Source organism: Ochotona princeps, chromosome 3 (genome assembly GCF_030435755.1).
Source record: "Ochotona princeps isolate mOchPri1 chromosome 3, mOchPri1.hap1, whole genome shotgun sequence".
In the NCBI taxonomy this organism is placed as follows: domain Eukaryota; kingdom Metazoa; phylum Chordata; class Mammalia; order Lagomorpha; family Ochotonidae; genus Ochotona; species Ochotona princeps.
This window is the reverse complement of record NC_080834.1, coordinates 71,947,882-71,975,189: the sequence shown is the minus strand read 5'-3', so window position 1 is coordinate 71,975,189 and position 27,308 is coordinate 71,947,882. Positions and strand designations below refer to the sequence as shown.

The following is a 27,308-nucleotide window of genomic DNA, read 5'->3' as shown; positions in this document are numbered from 1 at the left end:
AGGCTAGAAAAGCAGTGGGACAGAGGGAAGGCCCCTCTCTAAGGAGGGAGGCAAATTCAGGTGGCTCGCTGTCTCAACCTTTGATTCACCTGCTTGGAGAATCAGATTACAGGACTAGACATAGCACAAATTTGATAGTTAACCATATTGATATTAACCAGCTTATGTTGGATGAACAGGAAGCAACAGCACTAACCAAACTCAGAAGTAAGCACATGACTGTCTCAGAATGTCTTAAAGAACACAGTTTTGGGTCCCGGTGCAATAGCGTAGTGATTAAAGTCCTTGCCTTTACACGTGCTGGGATCCCATATGGGCACTGGTTCTAATCCCAGCAGCCCCATTTCCCATTCAGCTCCCAGCTTGTGGCCCGGGAAAGCAGTTGGGGATAGCCCAAAGCCTTGGGACCCTGCACCGTGTGGGAGACCTGGAAGAGGTTCCTGGATCCTGGCTTCAGATTGGTTCAGCTCCAGCTATTGTGGTCGTTTGGGGAGTGAGCCATCAGACGAAGATCTTCCTCTCTCCTCCTCTCCTCCTCTCTGTATATCTGCCTTTGCCATTTAAAAAACAAAAACACAGTTTTGTATCCTTGGGCCATTGCGCAACTGTGGACCTTTGCCGTAGGCTTTGACTTTGGTCTGGGACTTTAGCCTACTTGCAGACCATTGTCCACAAACTTTGACCTCAGTCTCAGTAGGTGTTCTGGCTGTTTCATTAAAAAAAAAAAAAGTTTTTCAATTATTATTATTTTATTTTGATGATCTGTACATAGTTGATTAGACCACAGAGGGTCAAGAGCTACAGGAAAATGGGAGACCATTGTCAACCATCCCAGGGTTCCCGATGTGGGTAATGCTCTGAGGTCTCTGCTCAAGTGGTTTTGCTAAGTTTAACAGTTCTGAATTGCTGCCAATCTCACCATTCCAAGAACGATGAAATCTTTACAGAATCCACTGACTGATACAGTTCACCTAAGAGTCTCCATTTGCCTGGATTTTCACTGCCAACGCCTGGCTGCAGTAGTTGGTAAATGTGTTCTGTCCTCTGTCCTCTGTTGAGGTACCAGGTGTTCTGTGCAGGCTCCAATGGACTGCCATATCCTCCGTGTGCACCTGGATATGCTGTTCACTGCTCCTACTGAGCCACTGAGGAGGCTCAGCTTTGACACGTGGATTCAATGGTCAGACCATGGATCTTGCACTTCTCTTCGTGGTTGGGGTTCTTCACTTCTGATACAACACCCTGCTAATGTTCTTGCAGCAGAAGATGGCCCAAGTACTTGGAATACTGCAGAAATCTGGAAGACACTGATGAAGTTTCTCTACTATCTTCTGCTTGACTCTGCCCAGAGTGTTGTGATCATTTGGAGAGAGAATGAATGGGTGAAAGGTCTCTTTGTCTCTCCCTCTCTATAAATCTTTAAAAATAAATAATCTTTTTTTTTAAAAGAAGTTAAAATAGCATTACTAGCCTACAGTGTTGTCCTGTGGATGTCTTGTATTACTAAATGTCATCTTATGAGGTAATATTGATCTTTAGGTTATTACTGCTTCATGTTTTATGAAAGGGAAATGCAAGAGTTAGCTAGCAAATAGGCTATGCAAGTAAAGACAAAATGAAATGCCATCCAGTTTCTTACTTTTGTTAACTTCCTTTTTCTTTTCTGCACCAAACTGTACATCTACAGAGTTACTTGTACCTAATGGTTTTGGGTCTGAGTCTTTCACTCATCTGTAAGAATGTATTCCATGAATATTTTAAATCAATATTTCTTTTGAGCAAGTTTATTTCCCATTTCATATTAGTCTCTAAAAAAGAAAGTTTGCTGTAGAATAAATATACATATCACTGAAATATATCTACCATATGTCCTACATAAAAGTATATTTAATTTCATAAAGTATCACAACTAATAATATAAATTTTTCACACACCCACATGTATGTGAACTCTCATAGACACACAGAACCAAAGAGGATAAATTATTTTTCTGGGTTTACATTATTTTGACATGGTTTTTCAGTGGAAATAACTGCACTCCACTGATTTCCAGTTTATCACATGCTACTGGATTCTGTTTGAATCTGTATTCTGTGTGGTTTGTTTTCCTTGGCATACTGATCCTCAGGGCTCAACTACTATAGAATGAGTTTTTGAGAATTCCTTCTATTTTGGGGGTATTTAAGAAAAAAATTTAAATGTTTGGTGGAATTTAGCAATGAGACATTTGGTACAGGGATCTTCTTTGAGGGGAGTCTGTCTTGATTGATTCTTCTTACTATTTTTTCACAATTCAAGAGTGGTAAAGTACATGTGTCTAGGAATTTGATCACTTTTTTTAGGTTATCACATTCATTACCATATAATTGCTTATAATAATTTCTAACAATTCTTTGTGTTTCTGAGATGTCAATTTTAATGCTTTACCTTTTCATTTCTAATTTTCAATTCTCAATCATCGGAGCTTTGTCTTTCTGAAGAATTGTGTTTTTCTAGTCTGTATCTCATGTATTTCTGGTTTGTGTTCAATTCTTTTTTTTTAATATTTGTTTTTTGTTTTTGTTTTTGTTTTTATTGGAAAGTCAGATGTATAGAGAGGAAGAGAGACAAAGATCTTCCATCCAATGATTCACTCCCCAATTGACCACAGCGGCCAGTGCTATGCCGATCTGAAGACGGGATCCAGGAACCTCTTCCAGGTCTCCCACATGGGTGCAGGGTCCCAAGGCTTTAGGCCATCCTCGACTGCTTTCCCAGGCCACAAGCAGGGAGCTGGATGGGAAGTGGAGCTGCCAGGATTAGAATCAGTGCCCATATGGGATTCCAGGGCATTCAAGAGGAGGACTTTAGCCACTAGGTCATGCCGCCAGGCCCTGAGTTCGATTCTTAGGTCAATTCTCTCCATATCCTAAATAATCTTCCATTGGGGTCCAATTAAGCATCACTCATTTGTCGATTTTGCTAAACCTGTGATACAAGATTTGAATAACCTAATGATAATGCATATCTACTTTTCTAAAAATGCCTTAAATTGTCCTTCTGAAAACAAATCATTTTCTCTGTCCATGTTAGATTTCTTTTCATGTTCTTGTGTTAGTAGCTCAGGCTTTTATCCAGGTGATAAGGATAGATAGAGAATATTTTTGACTCAATCATTTCCAGCACATCTCACATTCCTATAATTAACAGTAACTAATAAATCAAATAATCAGTGGTTCTCCATTTCAGCTGCTAACTCAAACTACCTAGGGAACTTTAAAAGTAATCCAGATCAATTAAAATTTAATGCTTGTCTGCCAATTGGTTACCCTACCTTTGTTAATCTCCCCTAATTCATTATCAATCTGCTCATAAAGTGAACATTTTGAAGAAAAAGTGTTGCAAAGTCATCTCTTTGTCTCCTCTGAGACTTCTTATTGAAAACGGTACTGGGGCCTAATGCGGTCCTCACTTGCATGTGCCAGGATCCCAAATGAGCGCCTGTTCTTATCCCAGCAGCCTCACTTCCCATCCAGCTCCCTGCTTGTGGCCTGGAAAAGCAGTTGAGGACAGTCCAGTCTTGGGACCCTGCAGCCATGTGGGAGACCTTCTTTCTGGAAGAGACTTCTGCCTCCTGGCTCCTGGCTTTGCATCAGCTCAGCCGCAGCAGTTGTGGCCACGTAGATGATTCAATGGAGAGAAGATCTTCCTCTCTGTCTCTCCTCTTCTCTGTATATCTGATTTTTCAATAAAAATAAATATATGTTAAAAACTTTTTAAAAAGAAAATGGGGTTGAATCTAAGATTTTTAGTTGAGCTCATGAGATTTCATTTGAAATTGCTCATCATTTGCTACTTTTTGGCACTTGCTGATCATTCTCTGCTTTCCAAGGACAAAAACCAAGTATTCTTTGTTTTTTTTTGTTTTTATTAATTACATTTCATTATGTGACACAGTTTTATAGGCACTGGGATTCCCTCCACCCCTCCCCACACCCTCCCCCCATGGTGGATTTCTCCACCTTGTTGCATTACCACAATTCAAGTTCACATGAGATTCTTTCATTGAAAGCATATACCAAGCATAGAGTCCAGAATCTTCTTGTCCAGATAAGTTCAACGGCTTGTTGGGGAGACCATTTCTGGTCTGAAGACAGAGCCAGCCGAGTATCATCCCGATCAATTAAAAGCCCCAACATCAGCAACAAGTTATAACGTTATGGAATTAATTGACATAGTATTGCGTAACCAATATGTTTAAAAAAATGCAAGTCCTTTACCACATTCTGTGACTTCTTCATTGACATTTCAATTTTAGTTTATATACAACCGGGTTCTACACACCTTAAAATGGCTTTAGATTACTATTCAGCTATCTCGTGTCTATTTTCATTATAGTGTTTACCATTTTATAGCATTGAAGCATAAGTTTGCTGAACCTGGCAGTTTTTCGGGTAGTTTAGACTGGCTTATAACTCTTAACAAGACATATGTCAACAGTTTAGGTGAACAGTTTTAGGAGGGGTGTGCAGAGAAATCTTCAATACCCTAGTGAGGAGTAACTAATCTTTGTGTCCCACCTAGTAAGGTATAAGTGAATCCACGCTGACCGTTTTATTCTCTGTTCTTACATGCATGTTTTCTTTCTATTACTGGACAGAACGATCAGCTTGTGGCTAGCTGTTAATCATGGATAGCATATATGTCTTCGATTAGTTATTCCTTTTCTTAGGCTGCATTGGCTGCTTAAGTTTCTCACAGTGACTTCTGCCTAGAAAAACCATTGCTTTAACCATTTGAGTTTATAATGATCTCCTTATGTGTCTGCTTTCTCTTTGGGAACAATGACTGGTGCTTAATCATCTTTGTGCTTCCTGCTGTCCAGCATAATGGTTGGCATACATTAGATACACAAAACAGGCTTCTTGTTTAAGTGAATGAATGAGCTGTTAGACATCACAGCTGAAAAATGAAGATTAATGCTTAATAGATTTTGCATCAAGATATAACAGATGCAGATAATTTTTGTATCCTAAGTTTGGGAATTGAAGAGTAGACTGAGTATATTAGATCTACAGCGACATTGTTAAGTTATTCCTGTAGGTAGCTTTCTTCTTTTGATTAGTGAATTAATTTTATAAATTTTTTTATCTTAATTTGACTTCCAGAGTAGAAATATTAATATATATCAGGTCACATTATTATTAGTCTGATTGACAGCTAATGTCTCACACTAAGAAATGGTTTTTACATTGCAAATTAATCCCTTATGAATTTACTACCTATTACTTCCTGTTAAAAGACAGAAAAAAAAGTTGGCTTTTCCAGATATGTTAGATCGAGGAATAGGATAAGTACCAAGATCTCATTCAGCATTAAAAATTCTGAATTTCAAATTTCAATTGAGAAATAAGATTGTAATATTGCATTAATTAGTTATAAAAGTGCTTAAGAACTGTAGTGAAATTGGTCATTAATTCATATTTATCACCTTCACACAAATTTATGAGGAATAAGAAACGTATTTTTCCACATCAAATCATGTCAGGAAAACATGGAAACTGCCCCGTAAATGTGAATAATATGACAGAGGAATGAAGGATTACATAACTAGATCAACGTAGATGGTTTTTTCAGTTTTCAAGTAGCCACATGCAACACTTTGTTATAAAACCTTATTTTTACAAAGAATGGCTACCAAATAAATCATCACATGGAAAAATGCAAAGGAATCAGTTATTCAGAGAAAGAAAATCACAATGAAGTGACTTTGAAAATATCATTAATTGTTTTTAGGTATAATTGTTTAATCTGAAAGAAATGTTAGGATAGAGATCTTATTGGGGATTTCCTAACAATTTTGCTCATTCTACACCAAGTGAAATTGATTGTTTAGAATTACTGAGCACACATGTTGTAAAATTAATAGCATATAATTCATTATACATATACACATATGCATGTGATAAACTTTAGAGGATATGTGTCTAGTAATGGTAGTCACTATTTTTTGCACTAATGATTCTTTAAACCTAGAAGTGAGGATATTATGTAAATCTGATCGAGATTTCTCTAATTGCTCCAAATTTTTATTATTTTATATCATTTGCCTTTGGATCTGTGTTTTTTCTTCCAGGAGTGAACTATTAGTCATAAGGTTAATTCTTGTAATATGATGAGTGTGACAATGTTTGCCAGTTTTTTCCTAGATTTATTCATACTTCTCTCTTGAGATAGAGAAAGAGAGAGAGAGAGAGAGAGAGAGAGAGAGAGAGAGAAACCCTTCAGTTTTTCAGTTGGTTATGTTAGTTCCCAGATTAAAAAGCACATTAACTTTCAAATTTTTGTACCAAATTTGGCCAGGAGTTTGAGTTCTGGCATTGAGCTGTTTCAGAGAAATACTTATGAGAGTTCTCAAGGATCTGTATAAAGAAAATTGACTCAGCTGGAAGTTTGCTTTGCTCTTCTGATTTTCCTCATAGTCTTTAGACTCAAAATCATTGGTGAAGGCTGAAGTGCCAACTGCCATCTTAAAATATGAAACTGCTCTGAGGGTAGATGTGAGTTGTTGGTTTGGCACAGAAGAAATAGAAAATTGGGTACTCAAGCCTCCATGCCTACCTGTAATTCTTCTCTTTACACATCTCCCTCTAGGAAAAATAAGGCTTTGTTTACTTAAAGTCATTGATAATTTTGCTGTTAATGTTAAGCAAGGATTCCAGTTGAGTCTAGGGTTTAGAGATGGTTTATATCTGATGAGTCCATGAGCCAAGCTTCCACAACTGCCAACTACAAGAGTGTGATATTAGGGGTGAATGGAAATGTAGTCCCCTGGATAAATAATGACTTGGTCATCACAGACATGAGTAATTCTTCTTGCTCTATTTTTCTATAACCTGTGAATTTCCTGCCATGTTCTTTCTTGGGAATTAGCATTTTGTATTGCGGTACTCTGTGTGTGTGTGTGTGTGTGTGTTAGAACGGACATTGTAAATCTTCCTGGCATGACTTACATGCAGACTTATTGTAGGAAAAGTAAAATCTCACTTGTAGTTGTGAATGAAATGAATTCAGCACTATGCAGAAACAGGAGCAGGTTCATATTTCCTTACACAGTGAATTCACTCATTCAGTAAACAAATTTTAGCTTTCTGGGGCCAAATAAATTGTGGGAAAACTTTGTTATTAAATCAACTCACGTCCAATATCACTGGGGTCCTTTGTACAGTTGGACAGAGTAGAGGAAAAGAAAAATGAAATAAATCATGGTACAATATTGCTGTCCAAAGAATCATCTTGTTTTCTTTTTTCTTTATCTTTTAAAATTTACTGTGTTTAAAGTCAGTAATATAATCTGCACTTTCTTATATCACACTGGGTTGTTGTATGCACATCAATGCCAAATATTACAAGGGTTCACTGGTGCCTATATAAAATTTCTTAAGTATGCTTGCCATGGAGTCTCCCAGTAGTTACTAGGAGTTCAGAGGGGGCTCTCAAATTTGCGAATGATTTGTTTGCTCACATGGTTCACTTACTGGCCAAGTTGGCAATGCAAGATGTCTTATGTAGGACTCTCACTGTTTTACTCTTCAGAAGCTTGCAGTAGAACACTGCTCCAGTAAGGAAGTCATGAGCAAGTTTTGGCTTGGTTACAAATATTCATCCTTTCAAATTATGCTGAATTTACTTTGTACCATGCTGGAGATTCACTTGCTCTGTAGAGATGAGGAGATCATTTCTTATCCTAGCTTTTCTTAGCTTAAAGTACTATTGCTTATGACTGAGTATCAGAGTATTTCTTATATGCATTTTATTTTTTAGCAATGATTACATGGTTGATTAGGGTGAGAAGGATTGAGGCGTAGGGAAAATTGGGTGAACTCATTGCTTCCAAATTTGCTATTTCTTGTTTTTCCTGGGAGAAGGGGAGAGACAAAGGGGGAAGCCACTCATGACTTTCCACACATCCCAGTACCCAGGGATGAGGAACCACCACCTCATATCAACCCAGAGTGTTCACGCTCTACTAATAGTGCCTCAGCATGGATTGTTTCATTGTACACTATCTTTGGTGTCTCCATTGAAGGAACCTGCATTATGAAGTTTTCACCCCAGGCATTCCTGTTCTTGCTAATAGCTCACAGGTAGGGCCTTGTGCCATTAGTTCATCACACTTAACTAAACTCTTAATCCTAATTTGTGCTCAACTGGGTTCCCTATAACACCAAAACAGAACTTGGTGCCTAGATGTTTTTGACAAAAGTATTAGAGAATGAAACTGTACAAGCTTCAAGGTATTTGCATATAAAAAACGATACAAAACACATACACATATATAACAATACATCAAAAAAACAGGTAAAAATTATGATTCATTTTGATATGCTTAATACATAGGAATATCAGTTGCTTATTAATATTTCTTTCTGTTACAAAAAATGGAGACAGCACATGCTGTAACATGTATTTATTCCACATTGCTCAGATATGAATGACTAACATGTTTCTGTTAAAAACGCTAGGTTATAACATGCTGCAAATCTTCTATATATAGTTTCTGTGTATTTTGATTTATTTAAAAGGTGACCTTGAAAGATTTTTTTCACGTTTCTAGTCTCCCTCTAATACATATAGTTACTATTGCCCTATGAAAGGGAGATACGGATGGGTGGGGGAAGAAGCCTGCTCTTTTGTAGATAAACAGTGTGAACACAAGGAACTAAAATTATTGGCATATGAATAATGACAAGGAAACAAAATTACTTCCTGAATTGCATGTTACCACCTGACTCGTTGCAAACAATATATTTTGTCTGCTACAACAAATGCAATTCTAACCCTCTGAATTTAGGAGCAGAGCATGCTCATAAGAACCTGTTATCTGTAACAGTAATAATCAATGAAATGGTTATTTGCTAGAGAGTGGTTGGGATCATTGCCACATATTTTATCATGTTAAGAAAAAAAAGAGAGACTAGAATACAATTTAAAAAATGATACAAAATACCACATTTAGGAAGCAACAGACTAGCTTATTCAAACTTCTCAACTGTAGTGGAAAGTTGCAAAGTAAAAAATTCAGAACAAATGTTAAATGGGGGGGGGGCTGCTTAAAGTCAACAGAAAGAAAGCATTCATTTAATCCATGATCTTGTTGAAAGAAAGCTCACAACACAGTAGCTTTTTCCATTTAAGATTAGCCAGATGTGGGCCTTTTAATATGGACACGGAGAAGGATTAACATTATTAGGAGAGAATGGTAGGTACAAAAGGCTGCTTTTTAAAAACAGAGACAATTCTAAGCAAAGCGAAGGTGACTCAGACAAAACACAAAAAGCAGGACATATAGTACCAATCCTCATTAATGATGGCGTTTGACCAGCGTTGTCAACCATTTCCATTAGCCTGTCTGAGCTGTAGTTCCTCTAGAAGTGACAGTAAAAGGCAACCGCTCAGAAATTCAAGAAGTTTCTTTTGGCAATCAAGGGTTACCTATAGCTTACTCTAGTATGAGGTCTATACTCTTTCAAGCTCCGTGACTGCTCCTGTACAGCCGAAAGAGCCAACTTCTGAGACCTGTTTGGCCGCTATCCTAGGTAAAAGTTTGGTAGCCCTAGGGAGAAGAATTTCTTCAGCCTCAGAACCGCCCAGAGTCGGGAAGCAACACCCAGTCATCCAGCCACTACTCTGTTGCTATGAAACAAAAGAGGAGGAAGGTGAGCGAAGCAGGAAGTCCCGCCTTGTAGTTCCAGTCAGTTTGGGCTCCCGCTCCTTATGCTCACGCCCACCTGCCCGCCCTTTATTGGTTAGTTCCTAGGTGCCTTTCAGTTCTTCTTCCCTTTCCCTTTCCCACTTTCGTTCCTAGGGCAGTCCAGGCGCTCTTCTCGCCGAGTCCCCTTCGGTCTGGGACCCGCAGCGAGCGGGCCTACCTTCCTTTGGGGCCATTGTGTACTGTGGAAGACGTGGACGGGGCGGTAGCGCGAGGAGGGCGGGCCACGCCCGCCCATTGGCTCCGCCCGCTGTCGGGCTGTGCGCCGTCGCGCGAGATTGGCGGAGAGGCCGGCGGCCCCGCCCCCGGCCCCGCCCCGCGGCTGGGTCTCTGTGTATGCTCCCAGGGGTGGGGTGGCTAGCGAGTGGTGTCCTCCTCCGGCTAGTGCCGCGCCGTCGTCCTGGGGCCTCCCCGAGAGTCGGGCGGGCGGGGAGCGCGCGTGTGGATTTGTCTGGACGGTAACTGTCGTGTCCTCACGTCTCGGTGGCCGGCGCTCCGGACCGCTGCTCTCTTCGGGAGCGTGCTGTTCTACGGGGGTGGTCACACACTCCCTGCCCAAGCGCCCCGGCTGTGTGCGTGGAGAGGGGCGCGCGCACAGGCGCGTGTCGGGACGGCCACGGCGCCCAGAGGCTAGGAGCCAAGGGGGACACCGGGGAGCCTCGCGGGCAGCCAGGCACGGGCCACGGACGGACAGGGAACAGCCCCGGCTTCCAGCTGCTCTTGCCGCCGCCGTCCTCCGCGCCAACTGGGGTATTTAAAGACCGGGACCCGGGCGGGCCGCGAGGGAGGAGGAGGCGGCGAGGGAGGGCAGGAGTGGCGCCGCTGGGATGGAGAGGCAGCCGGGCGCGCAGCTGGACGCTGGGCGCTGCAGCCGCGAGGGAACACTTTGTCCTCGCTTGGTCTGCCGGCCTCCCCCGGCCGCCGATGGAGCGGCCGAGACGGGGCCTGAGCGGGGAGGGGGCGCAGATGTCCTGAAACAAAGCTTGGGCTCGCCCCCGGCTGGGCTGTCGCCGCTGAGCCTCCGGGCACCCAGAGAAGTGAATTCTGCTCTTGTCAGTTTTCCCACCTTCTCTTTTCTAACAGGCTGTTTGTGGGCTTCTTTTGGCTCTTGGGAAATAAGTACTTACAGCGTTGTTAGCAGGAGCTGCATGTTCCTGCACCGTCCTGGGTAGTTTTAACCGGGGGAGGGGATGGTATCTAATCTCCTACGCCGTTGTGGATCACAGACGTGTCCTCTTTGCTAGTGGAAAATAATCTTTATGTTTATATAACTTGGCGAGCCCCAGATGAGTGAAAGGGAGGCTTCCCGGTGAGACTTCCAAATGTATTGTAGGGGTTGCCGTTGTGCCAGTACTTTGAGTTCCGATGAAGGCGGACAGGAGAACAGTGTTGGGAACTAGTAGGAGGAGACCTATTTAAAGTTGTCTTTTTGTTGCAAGTTGGGTGTTAGTTAAGCCTTAGTCTTTGAAATAGGAGGAGGCATCTTTCACTCAGTGTTCTGAAGACCAGGCTAGCATCATTGCACCAAAGTTTACTGTATGTGGAGATGGAGAGTGTTAAATGTACACACTTAACCGATAAGTTGTGTCTGGGACTGTGATCTTGTTCCTTTTGGAGGGGGAAGTGCCGAGTGCAGCTTAGCCTGTGCAGTTTTCCACTGGGTATTTTCCTACCCTACTAACTTTTCTTCTTTTGAATCTGCTTCTCAAAGGACTTGAGATTCCAGATGGCAAATTCTATGAATGGCAGAAACCCTGGCGGTCGCGGAGGAAACCCCCGGAAAGGACGAATTTTGGGCATTATTGATGCCATTCAGGATGCCGTGGGACCCCCTAAGCAAGCGGCTGCAGATCGCAGGACTGTGGAGAAAACTTGGAAGCTGATGGACAAAGTGGTAAGTTCAGCACTGTGCGGCCCGGTCCTCTTCACCCTGAATGTGGTTTCTCTAGATTTCCGCAGTCTGTTAATTATTTAAGTATTGCTCTGGAAACAGTGTTGGGGTTTGTGTTAACCACGTTTTCTTACTTCCACTCTGCTTTGAGAAGTTGGATTTAGATCCCCATTTAACCTTTTGCCTAACTTTTCAAGGTTCGGAGTTCTTTATAAGTCAAGATATGCAAAGTTTTCACCATTGGTTGCTTTTTCTGGGTGTATGGCCCTCATGTAGTTTGGAAGTATTTGTCCTGGCTTATGTGAGATGGTGTTGCCCTTAGATAATAGGAGAAGACAGACAAATCATTTAAGAAATGTCTCAAATATAACACTCGTAACAACCACATGTTTCATGCTGACCCTATTTTCTAGGGGAAAGAACCACATCACCCTTTAGTAAGCAAATAGTATTTCAGAGTTTCCACCTGCATGTTAGAGAATTCATGTTCATTAAAAAACTTTATTGTTGATAGTAGAGCTACAGTGTCTTTTATCTACTATTCCATTTTGAAACAGGAAACCTTTTTGATTGCACATTGTTTATTGTGAAAGGAAAATTTATGCTGGGGGTGCTGGGGCTGAGACTATCAGAAGCTTCTGTGGTTTCTACATGTTGCTTTCAGATTAATTCTAATTTCACAAGAAGAAATCAAGCAGGTTGCCAGTACTCAGAGGAGGCCAGTTAAAAATGGAACATGAGTACCTTCCAATGATCTACTGTAAAACTGTAGCTGTCCATATCAAGGACGGTTATGAAATAAATGTGATTAATGTATAGTCTGTTCTTTGCAAAAGTAGGCACTATTTTGCATATACTGGTAAATCTTTGCAATGTTTTGTGGCTTTATTTCATTGAAATTTGGAGCTCATTATAAATGTAGTCGAGGCTAATTTCTTGGCCTTTGTGTAACTGTAGCAGTGGAAGTTTTGGCAAGTGTTCTGTAAAAGATGGGCCAGGGCCCCAAGAGAACACATGGTAGCGTTCACCTTTGCTTTAGCTTGTTGCTGTGTGCAGAGTACAGGAAGGTGACAAGATTTACTCCTTTCATTTATCTTTATGAAAAGAGCAAAGAGATAAATGATGGGCCTGATATTCCATGGTCAGTGGTATAAGGCCAACATATTTCTGCCAGATAAATATCCTTCCTTAGCTTTTGGCTTCAGTGTGACCTATTTAAGCTTATGCCAGTTTATTCAAATTGTTATGTTCAAGTGCTGCAGACAGAATGATGTCATAGTGTCATAACATTGTAGCTGCTGCTTGGGGTCAGGTTTTGAGTTCAGCACTGGATACTTAGGAATGAGGAGTATGTGATTTGTAAAAGTATGTATGTTTGGCAGGCACAATACTAGCTCTCTGCCTTCTGGAGAGTATGAACTTGAAGGCCATTCTCATTTTTCTAATTCTGAGGTTGGGCTAAGAGAAGGAATTCAGAATTTTTCTTTAATGCATCTACACTATAGCTGGGCAACAAATGGATCAGATTCTACAGAGATGATCTTCCCTTCCATTCCCACTCTTGGAGTCGACAAACATTTTACTTTTATGACAGTGTTAGAAGTTCAAATCAAAATAATTTATATAAGGAAATGGTTAGTGTTATTAGAAAGTCATTATTTTTGCAGCATTAAAAATCTACATGATTTTGGTCTATAATTTGCTATGAATCTAAGTTTTAGCCACTGTTAATGATTTCACCATGAGTTATGGTAAAATGGATGGTTATTCGGTAGTTAAGCTTCTGCCATTATTTATCATATTAATCTTTTTGGAGGTTTGGGTTTAAACTTTCTGGTTGAGAAACTTGACTCACAAAGAAGTCTGTCATGCAGAGTCTCTACTTAGTGGGATGTGGGTGTGGAAGTTGGCAAGGTGCGTTGCTCTGGTGTTTCCTATTTGTCTGCTGTATTTGTCCAGTAATGGAAATGACTGTGTTGTCAGTGCATCTGTAGGCTTTGTGGAGAAAAATCACATAATTATTATAAAAGAGTTCAGCCTGTTTGTTTCTCTATCATATAGTAATGGAAAGGAGTTGGTAATTACTGTTGGCCAAGTCGGTTTTTGCAGCAGCATCCCCCATGTGTTTATCTTTTATTACTTGTCAGTTGTGAAGAAAGTGGTTTGTAATATCAACACTGTCCTGGTGATTACATCATAAAGTTTGTTGTTAGTCTAAAAGTTAACCCCTTGATACATTCCCTGTTTTTGAAAATATTGCAGTGCCTCAGTTTAAATTATGAACAACAGAAAATAACTACTTTCAAGTGTAATTGTTAAGGAAAAGGCTGGGTTAAGTATGTACCAAGCATAGCTTTCTTTAGAAGCCTTTTGGCAAAACAGATCCTCAGATAAAGGGTGAATGAAATCTTCAAGTTCAATATGTCTTAACTACTTACAGGATAAATTATTTTGCAGGACATAATTAAGCAGTCTTAGACTATAAAGGAAATGTAAAGGAAATACCTGGTATATTTGTAATTTCACCATGCATGGCCTCAAGGATTTAAAATGATAAACTGAGAGCGGCAACAACTATTTCTTCCGATTTTGAGGAGCTGGCTGGTTCTGCAGTGTCACTGAGAGTATGGGAGTAACTGCTTAGTGTGTGCTGTCTAAGATGTAGTATGTTTTTTACTGTTAATGCAGCACATATATTGAAAAATGGAATGGTAGCCTATTCTTAGGCATTCCGCTCAGATTTCCTTTGGCCTAACTGTTTATGTCAAAAGTCAGTGGCTGACCCAAGCAATACAATGATGGAACTATTATTAGTGAGCGTAGATCTTGGCTCAGATATAGTTATGATGAAGTATGGAATATGTTTCATAGCTGTTGCAATGGACAAGATTTCTGGATAAGTTTAATAATGCATTTACTAAGCACTACTATGTTCCTAAGTGCTTGATCCTGAAGATGTGTAACTAGACAAAAGGTAACACTGCCTTTGACCTGTCAAGGAGCACAGAGAAAAGCCTTGGAGCCAGGCGTGTAGATAGGTGATGACCAGACAGTATGGAAGGGGCTGGAACGCAGACCCAAAGTACAGTGGAAGCAAAGTAGAGAACACCCACCTTGTGCTTCTGCCACTGCTCAAAGTTCTCTCTGTGAATTAACGTTGGACGTTGCATTTCAGGAACAACATTCTGAAGTTCTTCTTGGAAATACTGAGGTGAGGGTAAGGAAATGACTGCTAATCAGTGTGGTCAGGTTGATAATTTATTGATGTGAGGTTCCTGAGTGTGGTTTTCACCAAGAGAAGAAACAGTCTACCATCTAATAGACGCAAAGTGTACTGAGTATACATGGATGCTTAGGGCATTAGGAAATAATTAACTGACAGTAAAGAGCAAGCAAGTTGAGGACCTGCCTATGTTTTTGTCTTGCTATCCTTGTCATTTAGTTGAACTTACATTACTGAAAGAATTTTAAAAGCATTTAAAAAGGATGATGCCAAATAACTCTTTCCTGCCTATTACCTAAAGTACATTCAGTACACTTGTGAAGCTTGAAGTATAATTCATTCACTAACTTTATAATATCATTGTAAGTATAATGCAGTTAAAGGTCTTTCAATCAAAAAAGCTTGGGTCATATACAACTGTTACAAAAAGAACAGATTTTTAGAAAATTAAATTCTTTTTGTTTCTGAAAAATTTCTGTATGGAGTGCAACTTCGGTTTTGAACTACGTTTGTTCGTATTTGTTGGTTTTGAGACACTCACCTTCTGAGGCCCCTGAAACTGAGAGTATCATTTATTGCAGTTGTTCTTTTCCACATGTTTCTTTTTCTAGTTGAAATTGTTGTGATTAAACAGAATAATAGGCCCTCATGGAATTGGATAAAAAAATACTACTTTAAAAATGTCAAGACAATTTTAATTAGTACTGAATTAAAGATTGGATTTGTGTTGAAACAAATGAAGTATCCTGAAGTTTGGCACTTGTTACTTCTAGGGTAAGATATCTTTTAAACCAAATAACAAAAAATTTAAGGAAATCCTACAGTTACTTTCATTTATTCAGGGGTACTTAATAAAGTTAATGGAAAAGGGAATGAAAAGGTTAGTTTATTTAGGTGCAAAAATGATGTATATAAATGTGGGGAGGCTTCCGAATGTTCATTAAAGCATGTATTATGAAAAAAAAATTTATGCCCAGGTTTCAATTTCTTTTTTTGTTCACAAATAAGCATATTTTATTTCACTTGCAATGAACTTTCTAAAGTTTGCTTGTGTAATGGGAGCTTTCTTTCATCAGCAATATTTTAAGTCTTACACAATTTTTTACTGTGTAGATTTTGAATCAAATTTTTGTTTTTAAAATATTTTACGTGCTGTGTGTTGACTTGGTCATTCATTATTAAATCCCAACAGTAGAAAGGCTTATTTGTAAGTAACAGTGTCACATAGTAGAATGTAATAAATGTTGTAATTTGGTATGAATTAAGTGATATGATACTGTACATGGCGCATGTGAATTTTGCCTGCTAGTAGTGAAAAGCTTGTATAGGCTGAGGAATGGAAGGGGTGCAATCAGACTCTTTAGAGGCAGCTCTGATTCTAGGGATGTGGAGGAAATGTTAGGGTGAAGAGATAATGGGAGATTGTCAGTTGAGGGAGGATTGAGTGAGAGATGGTTAGAGGAGGCCTTTGCTGCTCTGTTGAGCCCTTTGGTGGGCAGACAAATGTTGAAGGCTGTGCTTTACTGTATTTTTCTCGGACACTTGTATGTTGAATTAAAAGTGATCAGTGTAAAAGCAGTAATGCTTATGAAGATGAATTAGAATAGTCTGAGAAATAATGAAAGAATGGTGTGCATCATTGATAACAGGCAGCAAGTGTTGTTTTGAGTGTGGGAGGCATATTGGATTGTAAACTCGCAGGCCTTGGTGACCTTTCAGAGTTAGAGGATGAAGGAGAAGGTGAAGTGAAAGTGACCTTGAGGTTTTAAGCCTGATTGATTCAAAAGGCAGTGATGCCCTTAATGAGATAGGGAACCTAGGAAGGGAAAGAGGAAGCTTGGGGTTTGTGTACGATGTTTGTTTTTGAACTTGCTGACTTCAAACAAGCAGGAGTGATATTGAAGTCAGAAAATTGTGTGTACAGTTCAAGGAGACTTTGATAGGTATGAATTTGGTAGATGTGTTCATCTCAAGTCATCACAAAGCAGAGAGCTAAGAGAAAAAAGAGGATTAGATTTTGGGGGTATAGGGATGTACTTAGATGACAGACAAGGTGAGAGAATTTTGCCATTAATGAGAGAAATAGGAAAAACAATTAGGGAATACTGATTTCCCGGATAGAATGTATTTCCAGTTCTGGTATGACATAATCCAAAGGGAGAAAATCCAGTAAGGTGAAGGTCATTGATTTTAATGATTTCAGAATTTTTTTTTCCATCTGAAAGGCAGAAAGAGGTAGAAAGAAATCTTCTGTGTGCTGTTTCCCTCTCAGCATGCAGTCTCTGGACATAGGGCAGGCTGAAGTCAGGAGCCAGAATGTCCGTCTGTGTCTTCCATGTGGATGGCAGGGACCCGATAAGCCTTCATCTGTTGCCTCTCAGGATGCACATTAACAGAAAGCTGAAATTGGGAGGAAAGCTGGAAGGTGCACCCAGATATTGCTAAGTGGGATGTAGGCATCCCAAATGGTGTCTTAAACTTTTAGATAATCTCTTGACCTTTGCAGAATAGTTTTCACTTGTGATGGGCCTATATTAAAATAGTATACAGATCATGCCAGGTACAGTGGCGCTCAGCTAATCCTTTGCCTCAAGCACTAGGATCCCGTATGAGCTCTGGTTCTAATCCGGCAGCTCTACTTCCCATCCAGCTCCCTGCTTGTGGCCTGGGAAAGCAGTTGAGGACTTGAGGACCACCCAAGGCTTTTGGACCCTGCACGCCTGTGGGAGACCCAGAGGAAGCTCCAGACTCCTGGCTTCGGTTCAGCTCAGATCTTTTTCTCTGTCTCTTCTGCTGTCTGTAAATCTGATTTTCCAACAGAAATGAATACATCTTTTGAAATGGAAAAAAAGAGAAAAATGTATTTGTAGATTACTGTTTTTTCCGCTTGTTAGCAGAAAATGCATGCTTAAAATATGTGGCTACATTTTATAGTCTTAATGTTTTACTACTGAAATAATTATTATCCTTATTTGTGCTATCTTAAATAGAAGTGAAGACAGTTATTAATATTCTACCCATTAAAATATTGGAACCGCCTGTGCCTAAGTCTTCCTGAGAATGTCCTGGGTGTGAAGAAGCCAACAGGTTCTTTGTCAGCTGAAAATGATACTGACCTGTGTTTAGCTTCATTTCTTATCTTCTTGTACAAAGCAGTGCAGACTTTTAGAACTTTATGAGCTAGAAGAACTTTTAAAAAATCACGATTCCCAGCCATGTGGCTGGCACTTCTAGTCTAATTTTCATATCTTTGCAAGCCTTTGGGGGATTTTTCCTGGTTGTGATAGAGTATAAACTATGGAAGAAATACTAGAAGTGCGTGGTGACTGATTTCTTGGCACTGTTCAGAAGATTCTATATTCCCTCTTATAAGAACTGTGGTAACTTAATGAGGTTTCCTGAAGGAAAAACCTGATGAAGACTGGTGATTTACTTGATTCTAGCGTCTACATTCGTAGTATGAAGTGAGCCCAATGCATTGTTCATAGAATGATACTCTGCTTCCCTCCTTCCATGGGAAGTAAATTAAGAGGACATTTCCTTTGTGAATTTGGTACCGTCAAATTCTTATTTCAGTTTTGTATGCATTTTAGGTAGGATTATTCAGTGTAGCTGTGGATACACATTTGTAATATATTCAGTGTGAGAGATTTGTATCCTTATCCTGTTCTCTCTCTTTCCTCTTTATTCTCCCCTCTATCAAATGTGTATTGCCTATCCAGTGGCAGGAAAGCCCTGTGTTAGGTGATGGAGGTATACTAGTGAGGAAGATAAAAAATACACTCACCTTAAAGGAAGTTGCATTGTAATTTTGAGGAACGATAGAAAACAGAGGAATACACAGCTCATGTTTTAAATCAGCTACTTGATGTATTAGTTGTCTTTACATCAGATTGCCAGTGAAAACTGAAGGAATTGGCTGCTTTTTTCAAACTGTATCACAATTAATATACGAGACTTATATAACCAGCTTTATGAGCTTTGTTTTGACTAAATTACATAGTTTTCCATTATTTTATTTTTATATTTTTATACTCATACATTCAATTATTTGCTGAGTTAGAACAGAAAGAACACTAGTAACTCTTACGTGGTTTTTATTATAACGACACACTTTTTTGTAACTGCTATAGGAGATCTGTTCTGACATTCATAGGAGCAGGACTAGGATTTCCATACTATTGTTTAAAATCAGATTTTTTTGATTGTGTAACTTGATTCATATAACTGAATGCTCCACAAAGTGAGTTGTACTTTAGAATGAAAGTCTTTTATAGTATAGGCACGCTTTGTTAATGTTGAAATTGTTACTAATTTTGCTACAACTTCTTTCATATGTTTCAGGGACTGGCTTGAACCTGACTTCCCAGGAATGTTAATCTAATATTTCTTTGGTACCTTTGGCTGGCGATTGTATTTAAGGCAGGGATATTCTAAGAATAGTTAGTTTCTGTGGAAATTTTTGTATAGTAATAGTACATTCCCTTTTTATATTTGTGTCTTTGATGTGCTGGAATATGTGTATTTATGTATATGAATGTATAGTCACATATTTATTAAAATCTGTATATTATGCATATACTAAGCATTTTGAAGAATGTATGTGGATTAATGCAGACTGTATTACCCAGAGAGTCTGCATATGTGCCTTTGTACACATTAAGTAAGTATGAAAGTTGTCCTGTTCTGGTGTGGAAAATGTACCTGATTTTCAGTCTGATGCTTCAGGGATCTGAACAGTTATCCTAACTAGGTGCTGTTAGCGTATTTTCTAATTCATGTATCACATTGAGGAACTTAATCTGGGTGATTTCCAGGGTCCTTGTTGGTACTATAAAATTCTTCAAGTTAGTGGCTGTATTGAAGTTTTTGCCATGATACCAGTACTAAATATTTTCCTTTCAGTCCAAAAGATAATAGTAACATTCCTAATAAACAAAAAACTATAATTGCAATTGGTGCTGCAACATCATGATTATGTAATATAACTACAACGGTTTTCCTTGTGAAAGCTATTTTATATTGGGATAAACTTTGATTCTAGGAAATAACAGATACTTCAAGAAGAGGTGTAAATCATTTGAATCAAACTTGAACCTTGTAGCAAACATGGTATTTGTACTTAATATGCTGTTTTTAGAAAAGCAGCTCTTCTTTTTGTAGCTTTCTTTTGTAGCTCCTTGCACATGGCAGGCATTCAATAAATATTTACTGAATGGAATGAATTTGACCTGTTCAGCAGTTGTGATATTGGTGTAGGGATATTCATTTTTGGTAGGAGCTGTGGTGATTCACAGGGCTTAATAGTAATCAAACTGCTGAGCTGTGCACACCCAGTGGCATGCAGTAATTTATGTGTTTTTTAAAAGATTTATTTATTTTTATTGCAAAGTCAGATATACAGAGAGAAGGATAGACAGAGAGGAAGATTTCCCGTCCAATGATTCACTCCCCAAGTGAACACAACAGCCGGTGCTGCACCGATCCGAAGCCAGGAACCAGGAACCTCTTCCGGGTCTCCCGCGCGGGTGCAGGGTCCCAAAGCATTGGGCCGTCCTCAACTGCTTTCCCAGGCCACAAGCAGGGAGCTGGATGGGAAGTGGAGCTTCCGGGATTAGAACCGGTGCGCATATGGGATTCCGGGGCATTCAAGGCGAGGACTTTAGCTGCTAGGCCATGCTGCCGGGCCCATTACGTTGCAGGTCACGCTTTCCAAATGCAAGTTTAGAAAGCAGTATTGTGTGTCTGTACAGTTTTAATGGAAGGACTCCTCTTGGGTCCTACTGGAATGATTATTTTGCCTCTCTCAGTGCAGTTCAGTCTTTGGGGCCTCTTAAGTCTTCGCATTTCCTTTTCTGTGGAATATTCCTTTTGACAAGTGCAGGTATGTTTTTCTTCTCATTCTATAGGTATGAATGAGCTGCTCCCCCGCCCCAACATTTTGTATTTTCCTCCATCACAACCCTAAATTCTCCTGTCATTTTTTTCCTTAACCACTTATCATTCTCACTCCACAAGTCCTTGAGGGCACGACTATGATTTGTTCCTTTATGTCTTCTTCAAGGCATGAAACTGTCTGAGGCATAAACATTTGTTGAATTAATAAATGGTCTTGGAGTTCACGTAAATTCACAAATGGAATAAAACGAAAAAAATGAGAATGACTTTAGAAGGGATTATTCATTATCTGCTTAATTCTAATTAAATTGAATAGAGTTGAAAAGTGGTTCAGTTGGAGATTGGGATGATGCAGACTCTTGTGTGGGATTAAGGCTTTTTTAATCGTCTCTTAATCTTGTAGCTCTCAGTTTCTTTATCTGGAAGTGGATGGATTGAGTGGGATCCTTACTAAGATTCCCTTAGAGCAGGAATAATTTAGCACATAAGTTAATTATAGGGAATGGTTCTCTGTTGCCAGACATCTTAAGACAAAAAGTGTGGTCTAATCATCTATAACTTCCTAGCACTAAACTCAGTACTTGCGATATAAAAGTTATTGAAATCATTTTACCCAGCACAGCACTAAATTTCCACATGGAATTTTACAGTTTTATTATAAAACAAGTCAGAAGTAGCAGTGAATTTTGGGCCAACATCCTGTTGTAGACTGTTAAGCCCGCTGCCTGTGATGCCTGAATCCAAGTGGGTACTGTTTCCAGTTCTGGATGCTCCACTTCTGAGCCATCTCTTTGCTAATGCACCTTGGAAGGCAGTGGAAGATGGCTCATTAACCTGTGCGCTGGCACCCACAACTCAGTGGAGTTTCAGGCTTCTGGCTCAGCCTGATGTAGGCCTGGCTGTTGCAGATACATGAGAGCGAACTAGCAGATAGAAGATTTAGTGTGCTTTCTCTCTCTCTCTTTGCACACTTCAAATAAATAAAAATGAGTCTTAAAGAAAATAGTGAATTGTTGAAAGTGTTGAGAGCACTTTATGAAAGAACAGTTATTACAAATATCTGAAAAAAACCTGAATTTTGTTTTGGATTTATCAGTTCAAATATTGACTAGCAGAGGAAATGATTTTGAAGTTGTTTGATCATCTAACAACAAGTTAATAATTTATTAGTCTGTAATATGTTTTACCAGCTTTTATGTTGGTGGCATTAAATTGTACATATTTTAGGATATTAGTGGAAATATCCTTGAAATTTCTTTTTAATTGTAATTGTATCTTTTGGTTTAAAGAACTGAAATGCTACATCCTTTTTATTTCAACCAGTATTTGTTAAAACCTTGGCGTGTTTAGAATTTTATTTGTCTTTAGTGTAGAATCAACTTCTGATGATATCATGTATCAAAAAATAAAAAATGTGAAAGGGTCTGTCAGATGTTTGAACTATTCTTTCATAGGGTTTGGTTTAGTTAATGGAGGAGATGCCATTTTGGATTTTCAGTAAATTTTTTGGAGATCAAAATAATATTGTTACATTTAAATTAAACCTATGCCTATGGATTATTAACTGATTGTTTATAGAATTCAATCATGAAAATCAAATGAAACTGCAATCAAATTATTTTAGTAACATTTCATGTGTTTATGTGTTTTTTCCTTCAGAAGCAGGCAATTCATGCATTTATTTATTGATGATATACTATGTGCTTAACAATTCTGTTTAAGCACTGTATAGAAAGAGAAAAATGATATGCTGAAGTCCTGGATTAATATCAGAAGTGAGCGAGTTCCTTATTGTGGCTTAGTGGGTTGAGACGCAGCCTACTGTGTCTGCAGTGTATCTGAGAAGGCAGTGGAAGATGACCTGAGTTAATTCTGCTTAGTCTCCTGGCTTTCACCTCACCCAATGCTAGCTATTGTGAGCTTTTGAGGGAGTGAATTTTAAGGGCTGCTTAAAACAAGTGAGATCCTGAGTCTGAGGGTATGTTTTTTCATTTGTTGTTTGAGTCATTGTGTTTGTTGTACTTGAAATTAGGGTTGTTCAACTGTGTGTTGTGGTCCCTAGTGTTATTAGTGTCTAAGGGGAGATCCGTATTCTATGGAACTTCACCCTTAAGAGATATCACTCTAGAGATAAATAATAAAGAAAAATGCAGATGTAAAAACTAGGTAACAATTTTTTAGAGAAAATTTCACAACATATTGTAATTTGTAAAAGCTGATAAATATGCAAGTATCAGTGAAATATTCTAGAGTCAATTTTGACTGTACATTTTATGCATGTTCTGTCATTCTTATCTGTTTTCTGAGCTGGATCCTGTAAGACACATTGGAATTTTCAGATTAAGTTGAACCTTTAGTACTGTGTGCACTTAAAATACCCTTAAAGATTTTCTTTGTTCAATCATTTTTTTAATTTAAACTTTTAATTTTGTCATTCATTTTCAAATTTTGTGGTACAATTTCATAGGGTCTAGGAATTCCTTACCCTCTCCCCAAATTGCCAACTCCCAACTGATCTTCCCCATATTATTAAAATAGTATAGTCCTTCGTAAGCAGTCATACGTCCATCAGTCTGTTATTCAATGTGCATGACATTGGTGATACAGACATTGCCAGGTAGTCCAGACATATCCAACAGTTTCATTTGGAGTCCATTGTTGATTTGGAAGTAGAGATGCATACTGCATTGTATCTTCATATCTGGATATGATAGTTTCCAATACACCGTCACTGTATTTTCCCTCAAGCGAGAAGCCATGAAACAGATTCAACAACAGGAATGAAGGAATCAAGTTAAAAGAAGAAAATCACAGCAACATGGAGTTAAACAACATGCTACTGAATAACCAATGTATCGATGAAGAAATGAAAACAAAACAAAAGCTTCTTGGGTAAAATGTTGCTACTCTATGATCTCCGAGTCAATGAAGAATTTACTAAGAGAAAATAAACTATTTGGGAGAAATTAATATAAAAACAAAATATCGAAACACATGGGTTGCAGCAAAAATTGTATGGAAAGGGCTTTCGATCAATTTTGAATAAATTAAGCATGTTGCATATTTGAGGCATTTGGATATGCATAAGCAGTGCACCCTAAATTAGCATATTCCATTATCTTCCATTATTGCTTTTTAAAATTCAATCCAATTGTGCGAGGGCATTTTCAGTGTATACACCATTGCTGTTAGCTGTAGTGCTTGTGCTTTGTAGTGGGAGTCTGGACTGGCACCCTTTGACCTTCTTCCCATTTTCTCCATCCCTTTCCCCAGTTTACCATCTTTCTCCTCTCTTGTCTGTTTATGTGACTTACTGTTTTTAGGTCCACGTGTAAGATCATATAGCAGTTTTTGTTCTGTATCTGGTTTATTTCACTTTTAGTGCAACTGCCCATGAAGATTTTGCTATTTACAGAAGTGACCGCATTCCTCACGTTACCTTCCTCTAAATCTATGCTATGTGTGTCTTCAAGTCAACTTCCCATTAATCATGCTGCAGGCATGTCCATTTCTGTGCCTATATCTTGCTCTTAAAAATTTTGTGAACAATAAAGTAAGGATGAAGTTCTTACAGGGCAGGAGGCTGCTCTTTGCCAAGCTGTTTCCATATCCACCTTTTTATACATACTGTGTATGCTGTAGAGTATGGTTCCAAGTGATTAAATTAAAATTAATTTTATGATTCCTTAAAACCAAGTTGAAGGGTTAAATGAGGTAGGCTTTTGCTTTGTGGCTGTTTCATGCTAAACATTAGAAATAGATGCAGTTTAATTATTGCTATTATTATTATTATTAATATTATTGCTAGCAGAAGGTTTTTTCAGTTCTGCAGGCAGCCCTGAACGCCCCAGTGGTTGGCTGGCACCTGACGGTATGACTGAACCGTTAGATCTCACATGTTCATAGGCATGGGAGACTGTGTGGGGGTGGAATTGAAAGGCTGGTTCTGACCTGATACCCATTTACTACTTAATAACTTAGTTATTAAAATTATACCTCTTTGTATTAGTCTCCTGAGGGTAAGGAAAATACATCAAAACATTAATTAAACTCTGAGTTTGATATAGTAAAATAATGTTGAAATGTGAGGAGTAACAAACAGAAAGAGTCCATTTCCTAATTTTTATTAAAGAGAAAATACAGGCAGTGGTGTAGTGTGATTAGTTCCCTGGACTTCTGGTAATCTATGTGCAGATGGATGTTTTAGAACAGAGAATTAAAACTTTAGTGATTTGAAAGTGAGTATGGACATTCCAAACAGAAAAAGGATTCAACTGTGTTAACTGCTTTCCAGTTCTTTGTAAATCGGAGGTAGTACTTTAAGGCCATAATGGAAAATAACGAGATAATATAAAATTTTATAAATTCTTTATCCTCTGTGAAAGAAAGGATTGGAATTCAGATAAACAACTTTATTTTTTTCTTTGTTTGTAGGTGAGACTGTGCCAAAATCCCAAACTTCAGTTGAAAAACAGCCCACCGTATATTCTTGATATTTTGCCTGATACATACCAACATTTGCGACTTATCTTGAGTAAATATGATGACAACCAGAAACTTGCCCAACTCAGTGAGAATGAATATTTTAAAATCTACATTGACAGTCTAATGAAAAAATCAAAACGGGCAATCAGGCTCTTTAAAGAAGGGAAGGAGCGGATGTACGAAGAGCAGTCACAAGACAGGTGAGGATGTTTCTGCCTCTTTTCTTTTCCCTCGGTGTTAAGGTCATTAATGATTCATAGTTAAAGTAAATGTCACCATTATTTTCATGAAAATGTTACTCATTTTGTGTGTTGACTTTTCAAGTTATTTAATTCTTTCATGTATTATTTCTTGATGGCTGTAACTAGTTCATGGAAAATGTTATTTTTAAAATGATTTATTCTAGATTTGCTTTTCTCCCTTTGCAGATTTACTTATTTATTTGTTTGTTTGAAAGAGGGAGGGATATGAAACTGTGTCACATAATACAATGTAATTAATGAATTAAAAATAATAAATAAATAAAAAAATAATCTATACTATCTACAGTTAATGAAATCTTACCCACTCATAGAAAAGTTGATGCATTAACAACACTTTTGATAAATTACTACTATTATTACTGGAGCTAAGAATCTTTTTTGGATAAACTCATCAGGACATATTTTCAGAAAAAAATAATGTTAAAATTTCTTTATTCTTAACATCAAGCAAGGTAGTATATGAATATGGCTACTGATATTAAAAATGTCATTCAAAATTGCAAAAAAAAAAAAAAAGAAAGAAAGAGGGAGGGAAAGAGAGGTGAGACAGAGACAGAGAGAAAGCTGGAACCTGCTGGCTTCCTCCCACCATGACTTTTAATAGCCAGAGCTAGGCCAGGCAGCAGCCAGGAGCTTGGAACTTCATTTGGGGCTCTCACAGCTATGGTAGGAACCAGGTGTCCGGGCCATCTTTAGCTGCAGTCCCAGGCACATTAGCAGGGAGCTGGATCTGAAGCAGAACAACAGGACTCGAAACCATTTCTCATTTGGGGTGCTGCTGTTGAAAGCTGTGGCTTATCCAGCTCCATACGAACATTAAAATCACAGAAAATCACATAGAAACAGTTCCAAATTCTTCTTTTCCAGCTTAAATCTCACCTATTCACATGTTGAAATATCTTACTGTATTTGTTACAGTATATGAATAGTGCTACTGTATTCTGTAGAGCCTGAATCAGATAAGTACATAGATACATGACCACTGTTTATTTGCCATCTTAAATGAACAGTTATAAGGATGTTAATATATTTTGTTGACCGAAGTCACTGTTAGGCTTCAGTCTTTGTATTACCTGATTCTGTGGTTCATACATGCATTACAGTATTGTATAAAATAGCTTCACTCTCCTAAAAATGCATTGGACTCTTTTCTTCTTGAACCACCTTCTGAGAAGTGGAGTCCTGAACTATTATTTTATTTATTTCTGTTTTTAACTGTTGCTATAGTTTTGTCCTTGTTGCATTGTTACATACCTGGATTCATATAATCTGTAGCTTTTTCGAATAAATTTTTTACTTTGCAATATAAATTTAAGATTCTAATTTCACTTTTGATAACTTGTTTCCAAATGCTAATCTATAATACTGCATTGTATGATTGTTCTACAGATTCTTCTTACATAGTGAAGTGTATCTGAATTGCTTCCATTTTTGGTAGTTATGTATAAAGCTGCTATAAATACTCAGGTGCAGGTTTTGTGTGGACTTAATCTTTCAGCTTGTATGAGTAAATACCTAGGACTATGGTTGCTGGATTACATGATGTACTCGGGTTTAGCTTTGTATGGAAGTCCTGGACTATCTTCCAAAATGATTATACCATTTTTTATTCCCGTCAGTGACGGATGGGAAGTTTTGGTGCTTCGCATCTAAACTAAGATTTAGTGTTCCATACAGTGACTGTGAGGATTGTAGACCAGGATAGGCAATGTACCTTTTATCCCCATACTTTGTTAAGTAGGAATTGGAGGGGAGTAACACAGCTTGAAGTAATACCAGCTGAGTCTGCATTTGAGA

The 27,308-nt window shown here is 38.5% G+C and overlaps 1 protein-coding gene across 4 annotated transcripts in view; it reads left to right on the top strand.

Annotated features, from left to right (window-relative positions):
* The first annotated feature begins 10,010 nt into the window (after positions 1–10,010).
* The window catches only part of CBLB (Cbl proto-oncogene B), a 196,357-nt gene continuing 179,059 nt past the window's right edge, over positions 10,011–27,308 (top strand). The window contains exons 1-3 of one of the 4 annotated variants that reach the window (XM_058661828.1): positions 10,011–10,209; positions 11,463–11,645; positions 25,198–25,448. In XM_058661828.1, the coding sequence (XP_058517811.1) occupies positions 11,478–11,645; positions 25,198–25,448 (419 nt within the window). In that variant the 5' untranslated portion in view covers positions 10,011–10,209; positions 11,463–11,477. The other 3 variants (XM_004593216.4, XM_004593217.4, XM_058661826.1) reach the window with 3 other exon arrangements.